This window comes from Trichosurus vulpecula, chromosome 8 (assembly GCF_011100635.1).
Source record: "Trichosurus vulpecula isolate mTriVul1 chromosome 8, mTriVul1.pri, whole genome shotgun sequence".
Lineage (NCBI taxonomy): Eukaryota > Metazoa > Chordata > Mammalia > Diprotodontia > Phalangeridae > Trichosurus > Trichosurus vulpecula.
The window spans coordinates 184012445-184040442 of record NC_050580.1 but is presented as its reverse complement, the minus strand read 5'-3'; the positions used below and the strand labels follow the sequence as shown (position 1 = coordinate 184040442).

General features: G+C 35.9%; 3 protein-coding genes and 1 pseudogene across 4 annotated transcripts; 3 read left to right on the top strand and 1 right to left on the bottom strand.

Moving 5' to 3' along the window:
• The first annotated feature begins 138 nt into the window (after positions 1–138).
• Positions 139–10485, top strand: LOC118828677 (olfactory receptor 4K13-like). 2 transcript variants are annotated; one of them, XM_036735490.1, is made up of 2 exons: positions 139–1056; positions 10462–10485. In XM_036735490.1, exons 1-2 carry the CDS (start codon positions 139–141, stop codon positions 10483–10485), a joined length of 942 nt encoding a protein of 313 aa, XP_036591385.1. The 2 variants fall into 2 exon arrangements, with proteins under 2 accessions (XP_036591385.1, XP_036591383.1); XM_036735488.1 differs by lacking the exon at positions 10462–10485 and having other exon boundaries at positions 139–1080.
• Positions 6630–7044, top strand: LOC118828678 (60S ribosomal protein L34-like). The gene has a single exon (XM_036735491.1). It carries the CDS (start codon positions 6664–6666, stop codon positions 7015–7017), a length of 354 nt encoding a protein of 117 aa, XP_036591386.1. The 5' UTR covers positions 6630–6663; the 3' UTR covers positions 7018–7044.
• Positions 10486–17574: 7089 nt separating the features above from the next.
• Positions 17575–18581, bottom strand: LOC118830051 (annotated as a pseudogene).
• LOC118829781 (olfactory receptor 4K13-like) lies at positions 18580–26577 on the top strand. The gene is made up of 2 exons (XM_036736663.1): positions 18580–18671; positions 25593–26577. The coding sequence occupies exons 1-2, from the start codon at positions 18580–18582 to the stop codon at positions 26575–26577; spliced, it is 1077 nt and encodes a 358-aa protein (XP_036592558.1).
• Positions 26578–27998: the final 1421 nt, after the last annotated feature.

Genomic DNA, 27998 nt, shown 5'->3' with positions numbered 1-27998 from the left:
CCTTTTTCAGAGTTGTTTGTAGGAGGCCTAAGTCTACTTTAAATATGTTCGTATAATGATCATGAACACTGGACTCAAGCTGATTCCTTTTTGTTTGTTTTCCCTTCAGAAAATTTTTGGGAATTTAGAGCAAAATAGATGGATCTGAAGAATGACTCTCTGATATCTGAATTTGTCTTGTTAGGGCTTACAAGTATTTGGGAACTTGAGATTTTATTTTTTGCAATATTCTTCCTGGCGTATGCATCAATCATGGCAGGAAACATTCTTATTATAATTATTGTGATCTTTGACTCCCAACTGCACTCTACCCCCATGTATTTTCTCCTGGCCAATCTTTCCTTTTTTGATATGACTATTTCTACTATTACTGTCCCTAAGATGATCACAGATTTCCTCACTGAACGGAAAACAATCTCCTTATGGGGCTGCATGGCCCAGATGTTTTTTCTCCACTTCTTGGGGGGTAGTGAGATGACTCTCCTTATATTCATGGCAGTTGATCGATATGTTGCAATATGTAAACCTCTCCACTACACAACTATTATGAACCACCAAACGCTGATAGGCTTTGTGTTGCTTTCTTGGGCTGTGGGTTTTGTGCACACCATAAGCCAAATGGCCTTTACTGTGGACCTGCCCTTCTGTGGCCCTAATGTGGTTGATAATGTTTTTTGTGACCTTCCTCTGGTGATCAAGCTTGCCTGCACTGACACCTATGTTCTGGATCTGCTTGTTATCGCTGACAGTGGGCTGCTCTCACTAATTTGTTTCATCCTCTTGCTTGTCTCTTACACTGTCATCTTGGTCACTGTCCACCATCGCTCTGCTGCTGGGCTCTCCAAGGCTCTGTCTACATTGTCTGCTCACATCACAGTGGTAACTCTATTCTTTGGGCCATGCATTTTCATCTATGCTGCACCATTTAGTAACTTTTCAGTGGACAAATTTCTCTCAGTGTTTTACTCAGTTATCACTCCTCTCCTGAATCCAATCATCTACACCTTGAGAAATCAGGAGGTAAAGGCAGCTATGATTAGATTGAGGAGCCGACATGTCACCTCCAGACAGACTTTGTAGATGAAGTTCATGATAATAATAATGAATAAGCACAACCAAGATACATCCCATCTCAGCATGACCTATTGCTCTTTATATTCATTAGCAAATATATTAACTTTTACTAATAAAGATAATGTATATTTATAATACGGTCCAACATTGATATTGTAGGGAGGTGCTTTGGGAGTATGTTTGTATTTATGTTTCTTTAAGTAAAAGGACAAAATGACTGGACATTAATTTGATTTTTCAATGAGAAAATATGTTGAAATAAGAAATATTTATCTTTACAAATTATATATCAACTTGATGATCCCTAAAGTCTCTTCTTTTTCTAAGTCCTTTGATCTTCTGATTTTTTGGGATATCATGAAGTACTGATGGATTACAGTCTGACCAATTCTCCTTTCATGATTCTTTGACTGGGTAAGCAATGCAAACTCTGTGAGCATCAGTTTCCTTATCTGTAAAATGGAGACAATAATAGCTAATAATAGCTTTTCCCTTACAGGGTTGTTGTGAGGATCAAATTAAATTGAAGTGTACCAGGTACCTCCATATAGAGTAAGGGTTCTATAACTTTGTATATTGCATGGAATACCTAGCTTTTATATTGTTCTATAGGTTTTGAAAAGTGTTTTACAAATATCAACTCACTTGATCTTCACAAGAGCCCTGAGAGGTTGATCCTATTATTATCTCCTTTTTCTAGATGAGGAAATTGAAGTAGACAGAGGTTATGTACTTGTCCATGTTCACACAGCTAGTACGTGTCTAAGTGTGGAGCTGAACTCAGGACTTCCTTTCTTCAGGTCCAGTTCTCTGTCTCCCACACTGCCCAACTTAGGAAAGGAGAACCTGCAGCATCAAGGCCATGTGTGACCCTCTGGGTCCTTTGGTGAGGCCTTTTGACTGAGTCCAAAATCGACACAACAAATGCTTTTATTAGGGGGACTTTTCCTATGAAGTTTGGATTCAGTCAAAAGGCTGCATCCAAAGACCTAGAAGAACACGTAGTCTCAAGGCTGCAGATTCCCCACCACTGAACTAGCTGTACAGGAGAGAGAATCCCTGTTAGTAGTGAAATTGGTCTCAGACAAAGAATGTGTCTGGAACTCAAAATGGTGAGTTCCATGACATAGCCATAAGCCTCATATTTCGAAGAATACTGTGTCATGAATTACACAAACACACACAAACACACACACGTCCTTCTGAATGAAAGAGAAATCCCTAAAATCAGCAATGGCCCATACTCAGCCTCAAGGGGAGCTGTATTTTGTCATAGCAATACAAAAGAAGAAAATTCATCCAAACTGCATACTTAACTTACATAGCCCCCCCCAAAACCTGAAATTAAATTCATAAATAATGCTCTTGTCTATCAGAGTCATGGTACATTGTTAATGCTGACAAAGAACATTTTATGTGAAGTCAAAACTTCCTCCCATGATGTGAAAGTACAAAATTCAGTCACCTGAAGTCACTTTCCATACCCAGCAAAATTAATTCCCCTGGAATCCAGCTTGGGTATGACCAAGACTTCCTATTGTTGATTAGAAACAAATATTAAGTGTTGAATGAATGAATGTTGAATGAAAAATCATTTAATAAGCAATTATTATGTTCAAAGAAGGGTACAAAAATCTCCAGAAATAAACAGGAAGTTGAGAGAGTCTTCATCGTGAAAAAGCTCACATTCTAATTGGATAGGCAACATATATTATGGCATTTAGCTTTGGGGAATGTGGAAAGACCCAGATGTCTACAGAGTTCCAACACTGGGAAGGATGGAAATGCTCATAAGTCTTTAGAGTACATTTGCTGCATTAATACTTTCCTGAAGGAAGTCCCCAGATAGAAGTTATAAAACATTGGTTCCTAGGAATTTCCTAATTCCTTGCTGGAACTAATACTCCTTAACAACTCCCTATGAAATACCAAATTCTTCAGATCTTGGTTTCTAAGAATCATTCAAGATCTAAATTTAAGATGATATCATATGAAATTTCTTTTCTTGCTTTTATGAGAAATTGATATGTATAACAGACTTTACCTTTTGAACTAACATGAAGGTGATTTTTCCTGTTTTATTTTTTCTAGTGTATTTTTTAGGTTGTGATGTTGTTCGGTCATTCAGTCATGTCTAATTTTTTGTGACCCCATTAACCATATCACACTAATGGAATTTTTTTTGGCAAAGATACTGGAGTGATTTGCCATTTCCTTCTCCAATGGATTAAGGAAAACAGAGTTAAGTGAGTTGCCCAGGGTCACACAACTAGTGTCTGAGGCTGGTCATTCTGACACCAGGTCCAGTGATCTATCTGCTGAGTCACCCAACTACTTCCCATATTAGGAAAGCAACTGAAAAAAAATCCTTCATAAGAGCAACTTGTGAAAAGAGAGATTTGAGTTAAGAAGGGTATAGGTAAGAAGGCAAGGATAAAATAAAGATGAGTTGTTGGAAGTGGGAATGAGAGAAAAAAGAGGAGGCAGATATTCTGATACTCAATGGAGTGAACATTAAAATAGCTCTTCTAGACTGGCAGGTAGAAAAAATAGCACATTTAAAAAATGAATAGCCAAGTGGCATTTTCTCCCTTATATCCATGAGAGTTGCTTGATGAGTCTTTATAGTACATTAACTTCATTCATTCTTTCATGAAGGATGTCCTTAGATAGAAGTTATGAAACCTTCATGCTCAGAAATGCATCTAGCTTATCCCCATTACATATAATGCATGCTGCTGGTTACAGATAGAAGCTATTTATAATTTTTAGGAAGACTCCATTTATTCCTAAGCTTTCTAGTGTTTTTAATAGGAAAGGATGTTGTAATTTTTCTAAAACTTTTTCTGCATCTATTGAGATAATCATATGGTTTCTGCTAGTTTTGTTATTGATATGATCAATTATGCTAATATTTTTCCTAATATTGAGCCAGGTTTGCATTCCTGGAATAAATCCTACATGGTCATAGTGTATTGTTCTCCGGATAAGTTGCTATAATCTTTTTGTTAATATTTTATTTAAACTTTTTGCATCAATATTCATTAGGGAAGTTAGTCTACAATTTTCTTTCTCTGTTTTCACTCTTCCTGGTTTAGGTATTAGTACCATATTTGGGTCATAAAAAGAACTTAGTAGGACTTCTTCACCTATTTTCCCAAATAGTCTATAAAGTATGGGTATTAATCGTTCTTTAAATGTTTGATAGAACTCACATGTAAATCCATCTGGCCCTGGAGAGTTTTTCCTAGGAAGCTCACTGATGGCTTGCTCAATTTCTTTTTCTGAGATGTGGTTATTTAGGTAATTACTTCCTCTTCTGTTAACCTGGGCAATTTGTATTTTTGTAAATATTCATCCATTTCCCTAAGGTTATCAAATTCATGGGCATACAATCGGGCAAAATAATTCCTAATTAATTTTCTAATTTCTTCTTCATTGGAGGTGAATTCACGCTTTTCATTTTTGAACCTGGTAATTTGGTTTTCTTCTTTCTTTTTTTAAAATCAAATTTACCAAGGGTTTATCAATTTTATTGTTTTTTTCATAAAACTAGCTCTTAGTTTTATTTAATTAATTATTTTATTTACTATTTATTATTTATTTATTTAATTTATTTATTTATTACTATTTATTAATTAATTTAATTAATTCAATAGTTTTCACGATTTCAATTTTATTAATCTCTCCTTTGGCTTTCAGTATTTCTAATTTGGTATCTAATTGGGGATTTTCAATTTGTTTTTTTTCTAGCTTTTTCAGTTGCATGTCCATTTCATCTATCTCCTTTTTCTCTATTTCATTCATGTAAGCATTTAGAGATATAAAACTTGCCCTAAGAACTTCTTTTGGTGTATCCCATAAGTTTTGGTATATTGTCTCATTATTGTCATTCTCTTGAATGAAGTTATTAATGTTTCTATGATTTGTTCTTTGGCCTACTCATTCTTTAGGATTAGATTATTTAGTTTCCAATCAATTTCTAGTTTACCTTTCCATGGCCCTTTATTACAAATATTTTTTATTGCGTCATGATCTCAGAAGGATGCATTGACTATTTCAGCCTTTCTGGACTGGATTGTGAGGTTTTTATGCTGTAATACATGGTTAATTTTTGAATATGTGCCATGTACCACTGAGAAAACGTATATTCCTTTTCATTCCCATTCAATTTTCTCCAGAGGTCTATCATATCTGCCTTTTCTAAAATTCTATTCACCTCTTTAACTTCTTTCTTGTTTTTTTGAGGTTAGATTTATCAAGTTCAGAGAGGGGGAGGTTGAGGTCCCTCACTAGTGTGATTTTGTTGTCTACTTCTTCTTGTAACTCCCTTAACTTCTCCTCTAAGAGTCTGCATTGTATAACACTTGCTTCATTGTCTATGGTGCCTTTTAGCAGGATATACTGTCCTTCCTTATCTCTTTTAATTAGATCTACCTTTGCTTTTGCTTTGTCTGAGATTAGGATTGGTACTCCTGCTTTTGTTTTTATACTTTAGCTGAAGCACAATATACTCTACAGCAGCCTTTTACTTTTGTCCTGTGTGTATCCCCCTGTTTTCGATGTGTTTCCTGTAAGCAACATATTGTAGGATTGTGGTTTTCAATCCATTCTGCTGTCTGCCTCCGTTTTATGGGAGAGTTTATTCCATTCAGATTCACAGATATGATTACAAGCTGTTTCTTTTTGTCCATCCTGTTTAACCCTCCCCCCCCCCCGTTTATACTTTTATTTCTCCCTACTCCCTCCTCCCTTCCACTCCTCAAAAGAGTTTGGATTTTGATCACTGCCATCCTCAGTTTTCCCTCTTGATTTTGATCCCTTATCTTACCATTTTCCCGTTGCTCCTTCTTCCCTCCCTTCTGACCACCTCCACTTTTCTTTCCCCTTTCCCCTCCTACTGCCTGCAGGAGAAATTTGATTTCTATACTTATCAGTATAGAACCAAATTTTTGAACCAAATCTTATGAGAGTAAAGCTCATATACTACTCTTCTCCCTCCCTTCTTTCCCTCTACTATAATATGTTTTTCTGCTTCCTCATGTGATGTAACTTACTCTTTTCTATTACCTCTTTACCTCTTCTCCCAGAACCCTCCCTTTAGATCTCTTAATTATGTTTTTATCATTACATGTTATTTTATACTGACACCCACAGTCCATATGTATCCCTTTCAATTGTCCTAGCAACTACTACTCTCAAGATTGACATATACATGTATCTAAATATATATATATATATATACATATGCATATATAACATATATGAAACAATATAATCCTATGTAATGATGTAAACAGTTTGCTCTTATTGATTAACAAGGTTTATGGGGGTTTCCTGCTCTTTACCTTTTATGTATCTCTTGAGTTATGTATTTGAAGATCAGATTTTCCACTGAGTTTTGGCCTTTTAATCAGCAAGGTCTTGAATTCCCTTATTTCATTGAGTGTCCATCTCCTTGCTTGAAAAATTATGCTTAATTTTGCTGGGTAGTTGATTCTTGGTTGTAGTCCAAGCTGCTTTGCCCTTCAGAATGTCATATTCCGCTTTTTTTCCCTCTTCCGGTGACGGGCCTGACAGAAATTAAAAATGGTTCAGCGTCTGACATATCGCCGTAGGCTGTCCTACAATACAGCTTCCAACAAAACTAGGCTGTCACGAACCCCGGGTAACAGAATTGTTTACCTTTATACCAAGAAAGTTGGAAAAGCACCAAAATCAGCCTGTGGTGTATGCCCAGGAAGGCTTCAAGGTGTTGGTGCGGTGAGACCTAAAGTTCTTATGAGGTTATCGAAGACAAAAAAGCATGTCAGCAGGGCTTATGGTGGCTCCATGTGTGCTAAGTGTGTCCGTGACAGGATCAAGCGTGCTTTCCTGATTGAGGAGCAGAAAATTGTTGTGAAGGTGTTGAAGGCACAAGCACAAAGTCAAAAAAGTAAATAAAAAGGATATGTTTTTTGAATAATAAAGAAAATTAAAATTAAAAAAAAAAAGAATGTCATATTCCAATTTCTCATGTCATTTAATGTAGAAGCTGAAAGATCTTGTGTGATCCTGACTGTAGTTCCACGATATTTGAATTGTTTCTTTTTGGCAGTTTGCAGTATTTTCTCCTTGACTTGATAATTATAAAATTTGGCTATAATATTTCTTGGAGTTTTAAATTTTGGATCTCTTTCAGGGAGTGAGCTTTAATGTTGAAGAGCAAATACAGAACTTGTCTTTCAATACTCTGGTGACTCAGTTGGTCTGCATGAGTCTATGATAGGAAGGAATAGACTCTCTGTCTCTCAAGTGCTTGACCCTTTTACTCATTGTAAGTCTGGAATACTGGAGAGGCCAGTCAATAGGCAAGCATTTAAGTGCCTACTATAGGATATGTAGACTATTTTGTTTTCTAATGATCCCCAGTTCTTTCCCTTTTTTGATTTTCTTGTCCAGAGTAGAACTTAAATATTGGAGGACTGTCCAAGTCTGTGGAAAAGAAGAAGCTACTTGGAGATTTGACCTTATGAGTGTTCTTTTTAGTTTCTTTAAGATTAAATAAAAACTTACCCATATGTGGTTACGTGGTACAGTAAATAGAGTGTTAGTTCTAGAATCTAGAAAACCTAAGCTGAAATATAACTTCACAAATTTACCAGTGTTGTAAATCTTATCAATTTACTTAACCATTTAACTCTGCTTCAGTTTCTCCTCTGTAATATATTAATAATAGCACTTTTCTCACAGGACTGCTGTCAAGATCAAATGAGATATTTGTAAAGTAATTTGCAAATATTGAAATACTATCTAAATTGGACTTATTGTTATTATTATTATTATCAAATATTATATTAGTCTGAGTTCTTGAGAGGCAATGGAGTTTATTTTTATCCTATTATGTAGAGAACTGGAAATGAGCCAACATCTGATGTGTTGGAGGCTATTCTAGGAGTAAAGAGAAGCAAAACCAAAAAGATTCTGATTTTCCTCAAGAAATTCTTGGGAGGGGGGAATTTAAGCCAAAGACAGATTTTATGTAAGAAATCCCCCATGGTGACCCCTATCCATTTAAACTCTGAGTTTTGGTTCTAGGTATTAGCTGTAGGAAGATTGATTTGGTGGCAGTGTGGAGAATGGATTGTAGAGGCAAGAGACTAGAGGGAAGCAGGCAGATTAGGAGTTTATTAAAATAATCTGGTTGATAAGGGCATAAGCTAATGTCATAACAGTATTAATAGCAAGGAAGAAGTAGAGACAGCAGGTGTAGAAATAGAATAATCAAGGAAGGTAGGAAAGAGGTAGTAACTAAAGATAACTTCAACATTTGGATCCAACATGACCAGGATGATGATGAATATACCAATTAAATTAAAGAAGTTTTAAGGAATTCAGTGGAAGTCTCTATGCCTACATGATAAAGTCTTCATTTTAATCTCTTTTCTACAAACATTCCATTTTGTCCTTGAATGTATTACATTGATGAACTTTTTTGGGAGCAAATTCAGACAGAACATATGTCTATCCCTTTGATGAAATTTGCATCCACTTTAATGACCAAACAACAATATTTTCTCTTGAAGCCTAGGGAAAACCACCATGGCTTGGTAATAATTCCCATGTGAATTTGCTCTTTGGTCTTCTGTGCTCATTATTATCTAAAATTGTTTCTCTTTTTTTTTTCTCTTCTTGCTTGGGATTTCATATAAGTCTCTCTTCCAGGAGACCCAGTAAACCCAGTAAACATCATCTTCACCGTATTTGTGTCTCATTGAAGTGCTTGTTCCTTGATGTCTTCATCTGGGGGGGGTAGGTTGAATGGCCAGTGCTATCTTATACAATAATTTTTGTATTAGAGTCATGTAACAGACAGATTTCTATATAGACTTAGTAATTGAATAGCAAAGATGGACTTTTACCAATGAAGGGCATTGAAGACACAGTCATCCTCAAGTAATATCTGGATAACTATTTCTAAATTCTATGGAATTAAGAGATCCAAAATTTTGCCTTTGCCCTTCAATTCAATTCTATAAACATTTAATAACTTCCTAACAGGTTCTATTCAATATCTTAGTTATGGGGGATATGTAGATGAAAAATGATATAGTCTCTGACTTGAAGAAGTTTGCAACCTCTACGGGATGTACTGCCAGAATCTTCTACTTCTAAATCTATGACCCTGTCATACTTTCAGGCAACATCAAATAACTGCTGATGCATATGATAATGGGTGTTTTATAATTTGTGTAGAACTTTGTACGCACTATTTCAAATGAAATAAATGATTCAAATGGAAACATAGAACATTGCAAATCTTAAAGTACTATATACATGCAAACTACCATCCTAATAGTAATTATTACTTGATGTATGATTGGAAAGAATTTAAATGCATTATTTTGTTGCTTACTATAAGAACCCTGTGAGGGAGGTATTCTATCTGTCATTGTATTTGTACAATGAGGGAAACCATCTGTGAGAGGTTACTGTTTTTTCTTATGGTCAAATAGGATTAGAATCTGGTCATCTTCTGTTTCTATGTCTGGCATTCTTCCACCCTCCTTCTCATGTACACGTAGAAGTATGAGAACAGTACAAAAAGTCAAAATGTGATAAGAACAAACTAGAGAACACTAAAAAGCAAGGAGGGTGGGGTCCCTTTTAGCTGGGTGGACCAGAGAAGGCTTAATGGACTTAAGGATGCTAGAACTGATGAGTAGAAAAGATGAATGAGGATTGTCTATGCATGGTGGAATCCTGTGAGAATGTGGCAAGGTGGGTAGGAACAAGATGACAAGAGGAAATAGGCAGTTTTCTGTTCTGTTTTGTTATAGATAGGCTATAACACTGGGGGCATGACTAAAGGGATTATATTTTATATGTACTTATATATTTGTTGTTAGTAGGAAGCCACTTATGGGTTTTGAGGTGGGGACTAAGCTATTACTTATGAAGATAATTTTGTCAGCTGTGTAAAGAATAAATCAGAACAAGGGTCTTTAACCTGATGCCTGTGAACTTGTTTGTTTAAAATATATTTTGAGAATTTTATTTTAATATAATTGGTTTCCTTTGTAAATCTATTAATTTTATTTAATGCATTTACAAATATTCTGAGAAGCTCATAGGTTTCACCAGACCATCAAAGGGAGCCATCACACAAAAAAGATGAAAACATTCTGAAAGAAATGGGAGAAACCAGAAGCATGCGAACCAGTTAGGGGGCTATGAAAACAGTTCAATTCAATTTCTTTCAATTTGGCCAAGAAACAGCAAGAAAAAACTGCTGAGAGCCTTAACTGAGTTATTATCTTTGTGAATGTGGATTAGGGGACAGATTCAAGCAATATTGTAGAAGTAGATTTGGAATGACTTAGTAACTGTCTGGCATTGGTCAGGGAGAAAAAAAAGAGAGAAGTGTCCTAAATTTCTCTAATTTTCCAGTCTGGGTGATTTAGATAAATTGACAGAGGGGCATGTTTATGAGGGAAGGTAACAATGAGGTCAAACATTTCACGTTTCCCCATCTCACCATCTATTCTCTTGCATTTGTTTGTTGAGTCATCCTCCATGTCTGACTTATCCTTCTTTCCATCTCCCCATGTTGAGCACTGTTATCGTTTCCTGAGTCACTTAGTAACTGAGATTGGAAAATTGAGTAACATATTTTTTTTACTCATCCCTCTCCCTTTCACCCATTCATATCTAATAAGTGGCCAAATATGTTCAGTATTAACTTTAAAATATCCCTTGAGCCAATTTCCATCCATAGTTCACATAACTTCTAAGCCACCTTCCTAAATCTTTCATCAGACCTTATTACTCCCTTACTTTATATACTTTATAAAGGATCAAATATAAATCCATTTATTTAGCATGGATAGCTCTTCACCATAATAATAGGTATCATTTACAATGTGCTTTAAGCATGCAAAGCAGCATACATATGTTTTCTTATTTGATTCTTACAACAATCCCATGAGATACGTTATTATCCTCATTTTACAGATGAGTCAACTGAGGCTGAGAGAAACTAAGTGACTTGACTAGGGTAACACAGCTAGTAAATGTCTGAGAAAGCATTTGAACTCAGGAATGTTTGACTCCATACTCAGGACTTCATTCATTCATTCATTTATCAAGGTATTTATTTATTTTACAGGTAAGAACATCCAATTCCCATCCAGAGTTATGTTTATAACTCTTTTCCTCTTCATCATAATGTCATAAATTTTCTATCTTTGCCCTCACTCTTACCCCTTTCTCTCTTTAAAAAGAAAAAAAAGTGGTAGAAAAGAAAAAAGGATAGGATCAATATTAATAATTTTAAGTGGATGTTGTCTGATCTTCTCCTTCACCATTTTCCCCTTTATCCAATATACATTTAGATGACTGGTTCTTAGCATATTTTTGCTTTTCATTTCCCCTTTATGAGCTTTCTCCAAAACTGAAGTTTTTTTTTTGGCTTGACTATTCCCTCCTCAACTTTCCCCTCCTTTTTAACCTCCTCTTTCTCTTTCCTTGCTATTTCTTTGTTTAACAGTGTATTTATATACCAAATTCTGAGTGTATCTGTTACTGTGGGGTGTGTGTGTGTGTGTGTGTGTGTGTGTATGTGTGTGTGTGTGTGTGTGTGTGTGTGTGAGAGAGAGAGAGAGAGAGAGAGAATTCAATCTTCCTTTGCTTGTTTCAGAAAAAAGTGAGATTCCAAGGCAAAATATGGATTTTCAATAAAATAGAGGACTTTCAAGCTTTCTCAGTGAAAAGACCAGAACTGAATAGAAAATTTGACTTTCAAACACAAGAATGAAGAGAAGCATGAAAAGGTAATCAAGAAACAGAAATTGCAAGGGACTTACTAAAGTTGAACTGTTTTGTTTACATTCCTACATGGAAAGAGGACATGGATGATTCATGAGACCTCAGTATTAGGGTAGCTGAAGGGAATATGCATATATATATATATATGTTTATATGTATATATAAGTGAATGTGTATGTATATATCTATGTGTATATATATGTGTGACACAGGGTGAGTTGAAGATGAAGGGAAGATATCTAAAAGAAATAAAATCAAATTAAGGGATGACAGAGCATCATACTGAGAGAGGGAGATAGGGAGAGATAGAATGGGGTGGATTATCTCACATAAAGGTGGCAAGAGGAAGCAGTTCTGTGGGAGGAGGGGAGAGGGCAGGTGAGGGGGCAATGAGTGAACCTTGCTCTCATCAGATCTGGCCTGAGGAGGGAATACCATGCATACTCAATTGGGTATCTTACCCCACAGGAAAGAAGAGGGTGGAAGATAAAAAAAAAATAAAAGGGGGAGGGGATGATGGAGGGGAGGGCAGATGGGGGTGGAGGTAATCAAAACAAACGCTTTGGAAAGGGGACAGGGTCAAGGGAGAAAATTCAATAAAGCGGGATGGGTTGGGAAGGAGCAAAATGTAGTTAGTCTTTCACAACATGAGTATTATGGAAGGGTTATACATAATGATACACATGTGGCCTAGGTTGAATTGCTCGACTTCTTAGGGAGGGTGGGTGGGAAGGGAATAGGGGAGAGAATTTGGAACTCAAAGTTTTAAAATCAGATGTTCAAAAACAAACAAAAAAAAGTTTTTGCATGCAATTAAAAAATAAGATACACAGGCAATGGGGTGTAGAAATTTATCTTGCCCTACAAGAAAGGAAGGGAAAAGGGGATGAGAGGGGAGGGGGGTGATAGAGGGGAGGGCTGACTGGGGAACAGGGCAACCAGAATATACGCCATCTTGGAGTGGGGGGGGAGGGTAGAAATGGGGAGAAAATTTGTAATTCAAACTATTGTGAAAATCAGTGCTGAAAACTAAATATGTCAAATAAATAAATTTAAATTAAAAAAAAGAAAAAAGTGAGATTTCAAAGATGTACTTCTCCCCCAGTGTTCACCTATGTAATAGTATGTTACTATATTCTTTGTCTACCAACTCTAATTTTGAAAAATTCTCAAGGTCCTCTTCTTTCTACTTTTCTCTTGTGTATTCTTTTTTATTTCCTTTTTCTTCTCTTAAAACCAACAAAACAAAAACTAATCAACTGTCTTTCTTCACTCCAACATTGGCCATTTAAGACAGTAGCATTCTATAAAGACTTTTCTCTCTTCTCCCCTATAAGTCATAAGCAATTGCTCATGATTCAGGCCTTTAAAATTTCTCAATATATCATGCTGTACAAGTTACACAATTGACACAAAAGACAGGAAAACTTGCCTTCAGACCTCCTTTGAATGCATATGAACTGTGTTATTCTGTCCAAATCACAACCTCTCAGTGGATTTCAAAAAGGATGCTGGTTTGCATTGGTAGAGGAGTTTGGTCACCAAGATCTAATGAAAGTGCACGTCTAGGACCAAAGTATATCTACATTTATATCTATAAGTATCTTTATATGTATGTATGTATATGTATCTTTATTATGTATCTCTTTATAACTTTCATTTCTATCTTTATCTCTAACTATGTAACCTGTCATCTCTCTCTTTGTCTCTCACTGTCTCATCTCTACTAAAGGTCTATTTTTCCCTTGTGGGATTATACCATTTTGCAGAATGTTATCCTTGTGTGGAAAACTGTTTTGTTCCCTTTTTGGAATATTTTTATTTCAGTATTTATTTTGTTTTATCATAATTATGGCAAAATTTAGTGTCATATTAACTGTGTTTCCTTGGTATTTGACTCCTTTCTGTATTTTTCTTTCTATAGTATTTTTTTTCCTTCTGGATTCTGACTATGTAACATATTTCCACATTTTTAATTTGGATTTCTTTTGACAATTGACTGATATATTATTTCTGCTTTTGTTTTTCCTCTGGTACCAATAATTCTGACATAGTGTTATTATTTCTTGAAATATAGTGAGCAGGTATTTTGTTTGTTTGTGCTTTTTTTCAGGGAAGCTGGCAATTCTTAAATGACTTCTTGTCCTTTTCTCCATGTTCAGAAATTTCCTAGTAAATCCATTATATATATTTTTTACATATTTCAATTTGTCCTAATAATTCTTGTTTTATTGAGTTATTGAATTGTTTACTTCATTTCATTTTTCAGGGTATATATTACTTGGGTCGTATTTTTTACCTCTTCTAAGCTATGTATTTTTCTTATGATGTTTTCCTCAATAATTCTAATTTTATTTTATCTTTTGATTAATTTCTTCTGTGTACTCTTAGAGTCCCTATTGAAAAGTCATTTTTCCTAGGGTCCAATTTTGCTTAATTTTGAGTTATTTTCTTTCTCTATGTTTACTTGTTAAACTTCTAACTAACTTAAGATATTTCTTCATTGTGTTAGAATTTTTTTTATGTTTGTGCATGTCTCCAGTCTCAGTCCCTGGATTTAATTTTTTTTTATGCCAAGTTCTAGCCTCTCCTCTTCCAAGAGGAAGGGATGGCTAGACCCTGGTATTAACATGAATAACAAAATACAAAACTGATGTCATTACTTTCCATATCTTCAATAGCTGAACTACTCTATATAAGCAGACAAAGTAGTAATCCTAATAAATAGAACTAACCAAGTCAATATCCAGAGGAAGGACACTTATTTACGGTATATTTTGTGCCAACAATCTTGCTAGGTGTTGTGAATTCAAGATAAAAGCCAAAAGGTGTGTGTATAAGTGTGTGTATAAGATATACAGAGTAAATACAAAACAACAAATATTATTGGTTATCTAACTCTATGTAATGATTAAATTAATAATATGAATGATACATGGTAGGTAAGGGTTTACATCCTAAATACAGATTTATAGAAAAGTGATTCCAGGACTTTTAAAAAGAGGAGCATCTTTTAATAATATCCAACAATGATTCAAAATCCACTTACTGGAGCTAAAGAGTAATCTGGGGGGTGGGGCCAAGGTGGTGGCTGGAAAGCAAGGACTTGCTTAAGCTCCCTGCCAGGTCCCTCCATACACCTATAAAAATGGCTCTGAACAAATTCTAGAGCTGCAGAACGCACCAAATAGCAAAGGGAAGCAGGACTCCAACCCAGGACAGTCTGGTTTGTCGATGGGAAGGGTCTATCGCACAGAAGCTAGGAGTGGAGTACACTGCACTAGGACCAACAAGACTGGGAACAGGGCAGAACAGGCATAGGACTCTGAATCAGTGAGCTGTGGCAGTTACCAGACTTCTCAACCCACAAACGCCAAATACAAAAGAGAAGATTAGTGGGAAAAGCTGCTGGGACAGACTAAAAGGAGTTCGTGTGTGGCCCACCCTGGCAGCGGAGGTGATGCAGCTTACAGAGGAACAGCTGCAGTTGCTTCTGGCCCCAGGCCCACCTGGTGGGAGGAATTAAGGGGCAGACCAGAGCAGGAGTGCAGAGCCTGCTTAGATCTGAGTCCCGGTTCCGGTTAACAGTTTTTGGGGGGAGGAGGAGGGCTGGTGTGGCAGAGCTTGCTGTGTAGAAGTAGCTTTGAAAATAGCAGTGCAGCCCCTAAAGCTGGGGACAAAGTACTCTTTACTCAACAAGCAGTCATACCCCAACAAAATAACTCAAGGGTCAAGTAGTTGGCTGGGAACATCAACAGTCTCAGATTCAGACTCAGACTTTGGAATCTTTTTTTTGGTGACAGAGAAGACCAAAGCATACAGCCAGAGGAAGTCAACAAAGTCAAAGAGCCTACCTCAAAAGCCTCCAAGAAAAACATGAAATGGTCTCAGGCCATGGAAGAGCTCAAAAAGGATTTGGAAAAGCAAGTAATAGAAGTAGAGGAAAATTGGGAAGAGAAATGAGAGGGATGTGAGAAAACCATGAAAAACAAGTCAATGACTTGCTAAAGAAGACCCAAAAAATACTGAAGAAAATAACACCTTAAGAAATAGACTAACACAAATGGCAATAGAGCTCCAAAAAGCCAATGAGGAGAAGAATGCCCTGAAAGGCAGAATTAGCCAAATGGAAAAGGAGGTGCAAAAGACCACTGGAAAAAATACTACCTTAAAAATTAGATTGAAGCAAGTGGAAGCTAGTGACTTTATAAGAAATCAAGATATTATAAAACAAAACCAAAGGAATGAAAAAATGGAAGAAAATGTGAAATATCTCCTTGGATAAACCACTAAAAGCTAAGATAAGGAAAGAGGAATCAAGGGGGAGGGCAAACTGAGGAAGGTGGCAGTCAAAAGCAAAACTCTATTGAGGAGTGGCAGGGAAAAGGGAAAAAGAAAAGTGAAAACTGGGGGGAAATAAGATGGAAAAAAGACAGAGATAGCAATCAAAACTGTGAAGGTGAATGGGATGAACTCTCCCATAAAATGGAAGCTGATAGCAGAATGCATTAAGAACCACAATCCTACAATATGCTGTTTACAAGAAACACATTTGAAACAGGGGGATACACACAGGGTAAAATGATGAAGTAGAATATATCGTACTTCAGCTAAAGTAAAAAAAAAGCAGGGGTAGCAATCCTAGTCTCAGACAAAGCAAAAGCAAAGACAGATCTAATTAAAAGAGATAAGGAAGGAGACTATATTCTGCTAAAAGGCACCATAATCAAGGAAGCAATATCATTATTTAACATATATGCACCAAGTGTTACACCATGTAGTTCCTTAGAGGAGAGGTTAAAGGAATTACAGGAAGAAATAGACAGACTATAATAATGGGGGACCTCAACCTCTCCCTCTCAGAATTTGATAAATCTAACCTCAAAATAGACAGGGAAGAAGTTTAAAGAGGTGAATAGAATTTAAGAAAAGGCAGATATGATAGACTTTTGGAGATAACTGAATGGGAATAAAAAGGAATATACTTTATCTCAGTAGTACATGGCACATACTCAAAAATTGACTATGCACTGGGGCATAAAAACCTCACAATACAGTGCAGAAAGGCAGAATTTGTCGAAGCATCCTTTTCAGATCATGATACAATAAAAATTATTTGTAATAAAGAACCATGGAAAAATAAGCTAAAAATTAATTGGAAACTAAATAATCTAATTGCAAACAATGAGTGGGCCAAGGAACAAATCATAGAAAAAAATTAATAACTTCATTCAAGAGAATGGCAATAATGAGGCAACATACCAAAACTTATGAGATGCAGCAAAAGCAGTTCTTTTTTTCCAGCCCATCTTTTAATTTTTTTTGAAAAATTCCTGACATTACAGAGCTAAACTGAAATGTATTAATATACCAGTCTTACATTTCAATGACAAAAATAGAAAAAAATTCATGAGCCCCCCAACAAAAACAAACCAAACAAACAAAAAACCAGAAACAAAACAATAAAAGGAAGAAACTTATAAAACTAAATATGGTTCTCAGTGTTAACAGCTGAACAGAGAAAGGAATTAAAACGCTGTAATTTGAAAAAAAAAACCATGAGTGGGTGATAAAGTTGTGTAGAAACTGAAAATTTACAAACTATTTAAAACTTGGAATCACTGACCAGAAATTACTCACATGAATCATGGGTGGGGAACAGCAGAAGGGGGTTATGGGTGAGTCTGCATTGCTCTAGCTGCTCCCCATGCCACCCATCTCTGAGAAAAGCCTGTCATTGGTTATATGCTGGGCCAGGCTAATGCTGGCAGTGGTTCCAGTGATGGTAACCTGCCTATCAGTAGATCCTTCCACTGGATTGGCAGTTTTGATCTGAGTCCCAGACATATGACATATCTCATTGATTTTGGCATCTTGATGTCCGATTATGCAACCAATTAAGTCATTTGGAATGGTGAGTTCATGAGAAGCAGTCTGAGCAGATGCATCCAAACCTGTCCAATAGCCTTTCACCTCTGGAAAGCTAGATTCAATGCCACTGAATCCAGTGTTGCCATGCATCATTGGAAAATGAGACTGTTGCATTGCCAACTAGTACAGCTTGGTCAAATCTGGCTGTGGAATAGCATACTGTCCTTGAATGGTATAGGCCTGACCACCTGCAAAGATGACTAGAGAGCTGGATGGCTTGGGCTGGTACAGGATGGTCACACCCTTCAGGGGAGACTGGGAGAGAGTCTCCAACATGACCACGCAGATCTGTTTGACACACTCAATGATAGATTGTGGGATGCCAGCAATAGTGATGGCCCACTCAGCTGAGTTTGGTAGCATATCCCCTGCCACCTGGATCTGAGCCCCTGTACTCTCTCTTATTTCCTTGATCTTGCATCCTGTTTTCCAATGAGAGAGCCACACTGGCTAGCAGGGACCACAAGCCTCAAGGTGACTGGGGGTCTAGTGGCAGCTGTACTATTGGTCATAGAGTTGCTGATGTCCTCTTCCAGCTTGTCAATACTAATTGCAAAGGCTTTAAAGATGGCATTGGTGTGTCCAGCTAGAGGAATTATTCTCTTGGGACAATTCCCTTCTGAGATGTTGATACACACACCACTCTCTTCACCCATCTTCTTTACTGATTCTCCTTTCTTTCCAATAATACTTCCAACTTCCTTTCCATGCATACGTAGCCGGATGGTGAGAGTGACATTTAATCCACCTTCAATCACACGGGTGTCCATGTCAAGCAGTGTTCTGGGGATTTGGACTTTTAAAAGTGGTCAAGTCTTTGGTCACTGGTGGGAGTGGAAGCCAAAAACTTTGGGCGCGAGGTGAGTGAATGGAAAAGGTGGAGGGGGGGAAGGGCGGGAGGCCAGGGGTGGAACAATAGGGCCAGGGGGGAAGGTGAGGGGGAAGGGCAGGCAGAGGAGGAACAGGAGGTGGAGGAGGAAGGGGAGAGAGAGACCCCGAGGCGGGTGGAGGGTGGTGGAGGGTGGGTGGGCAGATGGGGGGCTGGCAGATGGGAGACTGCAAGGGCTGAGGCTACTTTGGCTGCTGCCTCTGCTGGTCTCAGCAAAAGCAGTTCTTAAGGGAAGTTTTATATCTCTAAATGCTTACATGAATGAAATAGAGAAAACGGTGATGAATGAGTTGGACATGCAACTTAAAAAGCTACAAAAAGAACAAATCAAAAATCCCCAATTAAATACCAAATTAGAAATACTGAAAATCAAATGAGAGATTAAAAATTGAGATGAAGAAAACTATTAAATTAATAAATAAAACCAAGAGCTGGTTTTATGAAGAAAACAACAACAACAACAATAAAATTGATAAACTTTGGTCAACTTGATTAAAAAGAAAGAAGAAGAATATCAAATTACCAGTAGCACAAATGAAAAGGTTGAATTCACCTCCAATGAAGAGGAAATTAAAACAGCCCAATCATATGCCCATAAATTTGACAAACTTAGAGATATAGATGAATAGTTACAAAAATATAAATTACCCAGGTTAACAAAAGTGGAAGTAAAATACCTAAATAACCCCATTTCAGAAAAAGAATTTGAGCAAACCATCAATGAACTCCCTAGGAAACAATCTCCAGAGCCAGTAGTTTTTACATGTGAATTCTATCAAACATTTAGAGAACAATTAATTCCTATACTTTATAGACTATTTGGGAAAATAGGTGAAGAAGGAGTCCTACCACATTCTTTTTATGACACAAATATGGTAGTAAAACATAAACCAAAAAGAGTCAAAACAGAGAAAGAAATTTGTAGACCAATTTACTAATGAGTATTGATGCAAACATTTTAAATAAAATCTTAGCAAAAAGACTGTAGAACTTAGCATGAGAATACTACACTATGATCAGGTAGGATTTGTTCCAGGAATGCAAGGCTGGTTCAATATTATGAAAACTATAAGCATAATTGAACATATGAACAAAAGCAGAAAAAGCAGAAAAGCAGAAAAACAAAAGCAGAAACCATATGATTATCTCAATAGATGAAGAAAAAGCCTTCGACAAAATACAATAGCCATTCCTATTAAAAACAATAGAAAGCATAGGAATAAATTCCTTAAAATTATAAATAGCATCTACTTAAAACCATCAGCATGAATTACATGGAATGGGGATAAGCTAGATGAATTTCAAATAAGATCGGGGTGAAACAAGGATGTTCATTATCACCCCTAGTATTCAATTTGGTATTAGAAATACTAACTGTAGCAATAAGAGAAGAAAAAGAAACTGAAGGAATTAGAATAGGCAAAGAAGCAACTAAATTATCACTTTTCGCAGATGATATGATGATTTACTTAGAGAATCCTAGAGAATCAAGTAAAATACTACTTGAAATAATAAATAATTTTAGCAAAGTTGCAGGATATAAAATAAACCCACATAAATCCTCAGCATTCCTATACACCACTAACAAAGCCCAGCAGCATTAGATAGAAAGAGAAACTCCATTCAAAGTTACTGTAGACACTATAAAATATTTGGGTATCTACCTGACAAGACAAACCCAGGGCCAATATGATCACAATTACAAAACACTTTTCACACAAATAAAGTCAGATCTAAATGAATGGGAAAAAATATCAATTGCTCATGGTTAGGCCAAGCTAATATAATAAAAATGAAAATTTTCCCTAAATTAATTCACTTATTCAGCGCCATGCAAATTGAACTACCAAAAAATATTTTACAGAGCAGGATAAAATAATAACAAAATTCATCTGGAAGAACAAGAGGACTAGAATATCTAGGGAATTAATTGAAAGAAATGCTAGGGAAGGTGGCTTAGCCATACCAGATATTAAATTGTACTATAAAGCAGCAGTCATCAAAACAACTTGGTACTGGCTAAGAAACAGAGTTGTTGATCAGTGAAATTGGTTAGGTACACAAGATTCGGTAGTTAATGACTACAGCCATCTACTCTTTGATAAACCCAAAGAATCCAGCTTCTTGGCTAAGAATTCACTATTTCACAAAAATTGCTGGGTAAATTGGAAAATGGTAGGGCAGAAACTGGGCATAGACCAATATCTTACACCATATACCAAAATAAAGTCAAAATGGGTTCATGAATTATGAATAAAGGCTGATACTACAATCAATTTGGGAGAGCAAGGAATAGTTTATTTATCAGATTTATGGGAAAGAAAAAAAATCATGAAACAACAAGAGATAGAGAGTATTATAAAATGCAAAATGGATAATTTTGATTATGTTCAACTGAAAAGTTTTCGTATAATAAAAGTCAATGAAAAAAAATTAGGAGGGAAGGAGAAAATTGGGAGAAAATCTTTACAACTAGTGTCTCTGATAAAGGTCTCATCTCTAAAACATGCGAAGAACTGAGCCAAATTTACAGGAATACAAGTCATGCCCCAATTGAGAAATGGTCAAAGAATATGAACAGGTAGTTTTCAGAGGAAGAAATTAAATATATCTATAGGCATAGGAAAAAATGTTCTAAATCACTACTGATTAGAGAAATGCAAATCAAAACAACTCTTAGGTACCACATCTCTTCTGTCAGATTGACTAACATGACAAAACAGGAAAATGATAAATGCTGGAGAAGATGTGTGAAAATTGAAACACTGTTACATTTCTGGTGGAGTTGTGAACTGATCCAGCCATTCTGGAGAGCAATCTGGAACTATGCCGAAAAGGCTATAAAAATGTGGATACCCTTTGACCCAGAAATACCACTTCCATGGTTGTATCCCAAAGAGATCACACAAGTGGGAAAAGGGCCGATATGTGCAAAAATATTTATAGTGGCTCTTTTTGTAGTAGCAAAGAATTTGAAATCAAGGGAATGCCCATCAATTGAAGAATGGCTGAACAAGTTGTGGTGTACGAATGTAATGGAATACTATTCTGCTATCAGAACTGGAGAAGATACAGACTTCATAATAACCTGGAAAACCCTACGTGATATAATGCTGAGTGAGCGGAGCAGAACTAGGAGGACATTATACACAACCACAGATATATGGATTCTGTGTTGACGAACATTGATACACTTTGCTCTTCTCAGCAATATAAGGTTCAAAGACAATTACAAAGGACTCATGATTGAGCAAGATATCTACATCCAGAGAAATAATGAAGATTGAGGCAAAGTATTTGCTCTCCTTTTCTTTCTCTTCTGTTTTTATTTTTGTTTTCTTTTGTGTGTTGTTTCTTCTTTCTCTTGATTTATTCCATTGGTCATAATTATTATTTACGACTTGATTATTGTATAAATAAGTTTAATGCGAAGTTATATGTAAAAGTTATATCGGATTCCATGCCATCTTGGGGAGGGAGGGGCGTGGGGTGGGGAAGAAAATCTGCAACTCAAAATCATGCGGAACTGAGTGTTGTAAACTAAAAAATAAAAAATCTTAATTAAAAAATGAATGCAAAATAATTTGAGTTTAGTTCTGGGTATTAGATACAGGAAGATTGTTTTGGTGGCTGTGTGGAGGATGTACTAGAGAAGGAAGAGAATTGAGGGAAGCAGACAAATTAGGAGTTTACTGAAATGATCTAGTTAATAAGGGCATAAGCTAGTGTCATAGCAGTATCGATAGCAAGGAAGAAGTACAGAAAGCAAGTATAGAAATAGAAATGATCAGGGAGTTTAGGACAGAGGTAGTAACCAAAGATAGCTTCAACATTTGTATCCTAGGTGACCAGGATGATGATTATACCAATAAAATTAAAGAAGTTTTAAGGAATTCAGTGGAGGTCTATATGCCTACATAATAAAACCTCCATTTTGATCTCTATTCAAGAAACCTTCCATTTTTTCCTTGAACGTGTTACATAGATGAACTTTTTCTGGAGCAAATTCAGACAAAGCATATGTCTATCCCTTTGGTGAACTTTACATCCCATTTAATGACCAGACAACAAATTTTTCTCTTGAAGCCTAGGGAAAACCAGAATTGCTTGGTAATAATTCCCATGTGAATTTTCTCTTTGGTCTTCTATGCTCATTATTATCTAAAAGTGTTTCTAATTTTTTTTTCTCTTCTTGCTTGGGATTTTGTATATGTCTCTCTTCCTGGAGCCCCAGGAAACCCATCATCTTCACTGTGTCTGCATTCCATTGAAGAGCTTGTTCCTTGATGTCTTCATTTAGGGGTGGTAGGTTCAACGGCCAGTAATGTGTTGTACAAGAATTTTTGTATTAGAGCCATGTAACAGATTTCTATATAGACTTAGTGATTGAATAGCAAAGATGGACTTTTACCAATGAAACAGATTTTAGACACAGTCATTCTCCTGCACTGTCTGGATAAGTATTTGTAGGTTCTATAGAATTAGGAGATCCAAAATTTTGTCATTGCCCTTCAATTCAATTCTATAAACATTTAGTAAGTGCCTACCATAGTCTATTCAATATATTAGTACAGGGGGATACATAGATGAGAAATGACATAGTCTCTGGCTTGAAGGAGTTTATAGCCTGAATGAGATGAACAGCTGGAAACCTTCCACTTCCAAATCTATGATCCTGTGGGTATTCAGGCTACTTCAAGCAATAATTATAGTAATAATAGGTGACACATTTGATAATGGGTGTTTTATAGTTTATGTACAACTTTGTATGCATTATTTCAAATGAAATAAATGACTCAGATGGAATAATGTACATAAGGAAAATTACAAATCTTAAGGCACTGTATACATGCAAATTACTATCCTAAGGAGAAATATTACTCCATGTATGATTGCAAAGAATTTAAATGCATTATTATGTTGCTGAGTATAACAACCTTGTGAGGGAGGTATTCTATCTGTCATTCTAATTATACGATGGGGTAACAGGCTTTGAGAGATTAAGTGATTTTCTTATGGTCATATAGGATTAAAAACTGGTTCTCTTCTGCCTCTAAGCTTAGCATTCTTCCATCCTCCTTCTCATGTACACATAGAAGTATGAGAACAGTACAGGAAGCCAAATGTGATAAGAACAAACCATAGAACACTAAAAAGCAAGGAGGGTGTGGTCACATTTAGTTGGATGGATCAGAGAAGGCTTAATGGACTAAAGGGCACTAGATCTGATTAGCAGAAAAGATGTGTGAGGATTTTTTATGTGTGGAAGAAGCTGGTGAGAATGTGTCAAGGTAGATAAGAACAAGATGACAAGAGGAAACAGGAAGTTTTCTGTTCTGTTTTGTTACAGATAGGCTATAACACTGGGGACATGAAAGGCCTTAAAGGCAAGATTAAAGGGATTTTATTACATATGTATATATATATACATATATATATATACATATATATATATATATATGTCTATTGTCAGTAGGAAAGCACTGATGGGTTTTGAGGTGCAGACTAGCTTATCACTGAAGATAATTTTGTCATCTGTGTAAAGAATAAATTAGAACAAGAGTCTTTAACTTGGGGCCTGTGAACTTCTTTTTTAAAAATACATACTTTGATTATTTTAGTATTATTGACTTTCATTGTAAACCTATTAATTTTACTTAATGCATTTACAAATATTCTGAGGAGTCCATAGTTTTCACCAGACTGTCAAAGGTACCTATCACACAGAAAGCAAGATGAAAAAATTCTGGAAGAGATGGGAGAGACAGGAAGCAAGGAAATCTATTAGGGAGCTGTTAAATTCAATGCAATACCTTTTGATTTGGCCAATAAACATCAAGGTGAAAAATGCTGAGAGCCTGAACTAAGTTATTATCTTTGTCAATCAAGGCCAGGAAATGGATTCCAGAAATATTGTAGAAGTAGATTTGGAAGGATTTTCTAAGTGTTCGGCATTGGTAAAGGAGAGAAAAAGATGGAAGGGTCCTAAACTACTCCAGTTCTCCTGACTGTGTAATAGAGATAGTTTGGCAGAGGGACAGGTTTCGGAGGGAAGGTAACAATGGGGGAAAACATTTCATGTTTCCCAGTCTCACCATCTATTCTCTTGCATTTCTTCATCTGCATGAGTTATCCTCCATGTCTCACTCGTCCTTCTATATAATGTTTAAATTAATAATGGTATGAAGGATACTTGATAGTTAAGGGTTTTAATCCTAAATACTGAGTTGTAGAAAAGTGATTTCTAGGCGTTTAAAAACATGAAGACCTTTCCTTAATATCCAATAATTTTTCTAAATCCAGTTACTGGAGATAAAGAGCAATCTGATAATTTCCAATTTATTTGACAATGTTGAGCAATAACTCCAAAGGGCAAAGTGTCTGTGCTCAACACATGGGAGTCATTGGTCAAGAAGTCTGTTTATCTAGGTGCACTAATTTGAACATTTTCACATAAATCTGCTCTGTTCTACACCTCTAGCTGAAAAAACAATTAATAACTGAGAGGTAATCATTAAGAAGTGAGGACTATAGATTTATAAGTGGAAGAAAAGTAAAAGTTATTTGGTGCCAGCTCCTCACAAGTAATGGCAGGAAAAACTGAGGTGCAATAAATAAATTACCAGCAATTGCTTCATTCTACCAAAATGGTCAAGTGCATAGAAACACAGTGTGTTCTTTCTCTAAAATGTAAGTTACCCTGATTGTCTCTTGCTTTTTATGCCTAACCATTTTTTATAATACTCCATCTTAAATATCTTTTGCATTAAGACGCTAAGATATATTTCAAAGACTTTTAGATATTCAATATTTTCTGTATTAAATCAAAATCAGCTTTCCATATTTCTCAATTATATTCAATAGTTCTCCCCTAAAACTGTTTCTTTTTCAGATTTGTCCCTTCAGAGAACTTCTGGGTGATTGAAACATATCAATACGTGAAGATGAAGAATAGCTCTATGCTAAATGAGTTTATTTTGTTAGGTCTCACCAATTCTTGGGAGATTGAGATTTTCTTTTTTGTGATCTTCTTCCTTGCCTATCTATCAATCTTGGCTGGGAACTGTCTCATTATACTTATGGTGACTTTTGACTCCCACTTGCACTCGACCCCCATGTACTTCCTCCTCGCCAACCTCTCCTTTATTGACATAATTTCTTCCACTGTTACTGTCCCTAAGATGATCGTCGACTTCTTAAGGGAGAGGAAAACCATCTCCTTTTGGGGCTGCATGGCACAAATATTTCTAGCTCATTTGTTGGGAGGGAGTGAGATGGCTCTTCTCATAGTGATGGCTGTTGACAGATATGTTGCAATATGTAAGCCCCTTCACTATATGACTATCATGAACCATCGAATTCTGGTAGGAAGTGTGCTGCTTTCATGGACAGTTGGCTTTGTGCACACTACGAGCCAAATGGCCTTTATGGTGAGTCTGCCCTTCTGTGGCCCTAATGTTATAGATGATGTTTTTTGTGACCTTCCCCTGGTGTTGAAACTTGCCTGCACTGACACTTCTCTCCAGGAGCTGCTTCTTGTTGTATTTAGTATGCTGCTTTCCTTGATCTCCTTCATTCTTTTGCTTGTCTCTTATATTGTTATATTGGTTACTGTCTGGCATCGTTCACCTACTGGACTGTTTAAGGCTCTGTCTACACTGTCTGCTCATATCACAGTGGTTACTCTTTTCTTTGGGTCAATAATCTTAATCTATGCTTGGCCAGTTAATTATTCATTAGATAAATTTCTTTCAGTGTTCTCCTCAGTTATCACTCCTCTCCTGAATCCAATTATCTATAGCTTGAGGAATCAGGAGATGAAAGCAGCCATCATTCGACTGAGAAGCCGACACATCTGCTCCAAGCCAAACTGCTAAATGATGAAGAAATTTTTATTGTGCCTGGGAGAATATTTCTTAAAATGACTAATTACATATATATGTATGCATATTTTATAAATAAAAATCAATCTTATTTTCAAAACAATTTATAATAATATTTGAGAAATAGTTTTGTTTTCTGTTTTGTATGTTGCTAATTTTGAGACCCTCATAACTGCAATTAAATTCAATCTTGGAATTATAAATTGGAAAAGACTTCATCAAAGATATGAATAGAAAATCACCAGCTGAACTAGATTATTTCTAAAATATTTTCCATTCTTTGGTTCTATGACCTTTTGTTATTATTTGAAATATAGTTAAGTTTCAGTTTGATAAATAATGGTGATAAAGGCTTGAAAAAATGAATGCTTTAAAGATTTAGTCCAAGAACAGAGTTTGGCAAATTCTCCATGAATGTCAAAGCAGATTTCAGGTTCTGTGACCAAGGACAGTTAAATACCTTTACAAAGAATAATTGAGTAATAACTGTGCCATTGATTCATGTTATACAGTATAGGGTATAGTGTTTATAAGGCAGTTTAGTTTACCTCAGCAAAGGGCATGGATAGACCACTATGACAGTGACATTCAGATGAGGCTACACACAATTGATATTGCACACAATTACAAGTACCTGTTGACATGAAACACACACATACATACACACAAACACACTATTCTGAAAGAAACAAAAATCCTAGTTTTTTTAAAAAAAACATTGGGGCAGCTCTCAGGGCATCTTGTTTCTACAGTGCATGATGTCAGTACAGCCAACTGAGATGGCAAAAATTGAAGCTTAATGGTAATTTTGCATGTTGAAAGCTAAGAATAAAAATTTTTAATCAACAGGCTTTTATATTTTAAAATATATTTTATTCATTCTTATGTTTTTACTTTGCATAGATTTGTCCTTCTTTTCTAACCCTTATCCTTTCATAGTCATTACTTAAAACAAGGAATTAAAAAAGGAAGAGAAAAAAATTATTTGGCTATTCTCCAATCAGTGGACATATACTTTGTTTACAACTTTTTACTATGTCAACAACAAAACATACTTGGTATGCACATAATGGAGTTTCTTTTTGGTCAATGTCTTTCTGAGAGTATATGCATAGTAATGAAATCACAGGGCATGGGCATTTTAGTCACTTTTATTGCATAGTTACAAAGAGGATTCCATTATAATTACACTAATACACATTTCCATCAACATATCAAGTCAGGAAGCATTTATTAAGCCCTTTCCTCAAAACTGATGATCTGTAATATGGTTAAAACCATCACTATTTTTAAGGAGCTCACTGATAAATGTGGAGACAATTTACAAAAAAAATTAAGTATAAAAACACTATATTAAGTGTATATTGAATATATGAGAAGAAATGTATTACCATTAAGGGAGTTCAAAAAAGTTG

Excerpts from the sequence above, each read along its gene's own strand:
- LOC118828677 (XM_036735490.1), top strand. The coding sequence starts at position 139 with ATGGATCTGAAGAATGACTCTCTGATATCTGAATTTGTCTTGTTAGGG. Across the intron at positions 1,057-10,461 it reads TTAGATTGAGGAGCCGACAT|AAAAAAAAGAGAGAAGTGTC; the intron begins GTCACCTCCAGA and ends TTGGTCAGGGAG.
- LOC118828678 (XM_036735491.1), top strand. The coding sequence starts at position 6,664 with ATGGTTCAGCGTCTGACATATCGCCGTAGGCTGTCCTACAATACAGCT.
- LOC118829781 (XM_036736663.1), top strand. The coding sequence starts at position 18,580 with ATGTCAAGCAGTGTTCTGGGGATTTGGACTTTTAAAAGTGGTCAAGTC. Across the intron at positions 18,672-25,592 it reads CCAAAAACTTTGGGCGCGAG|ATTTGTCCCTTCAGAGAACT; the intron begins GTGAGTGAATGG and ends TTTCTTTTTCAG.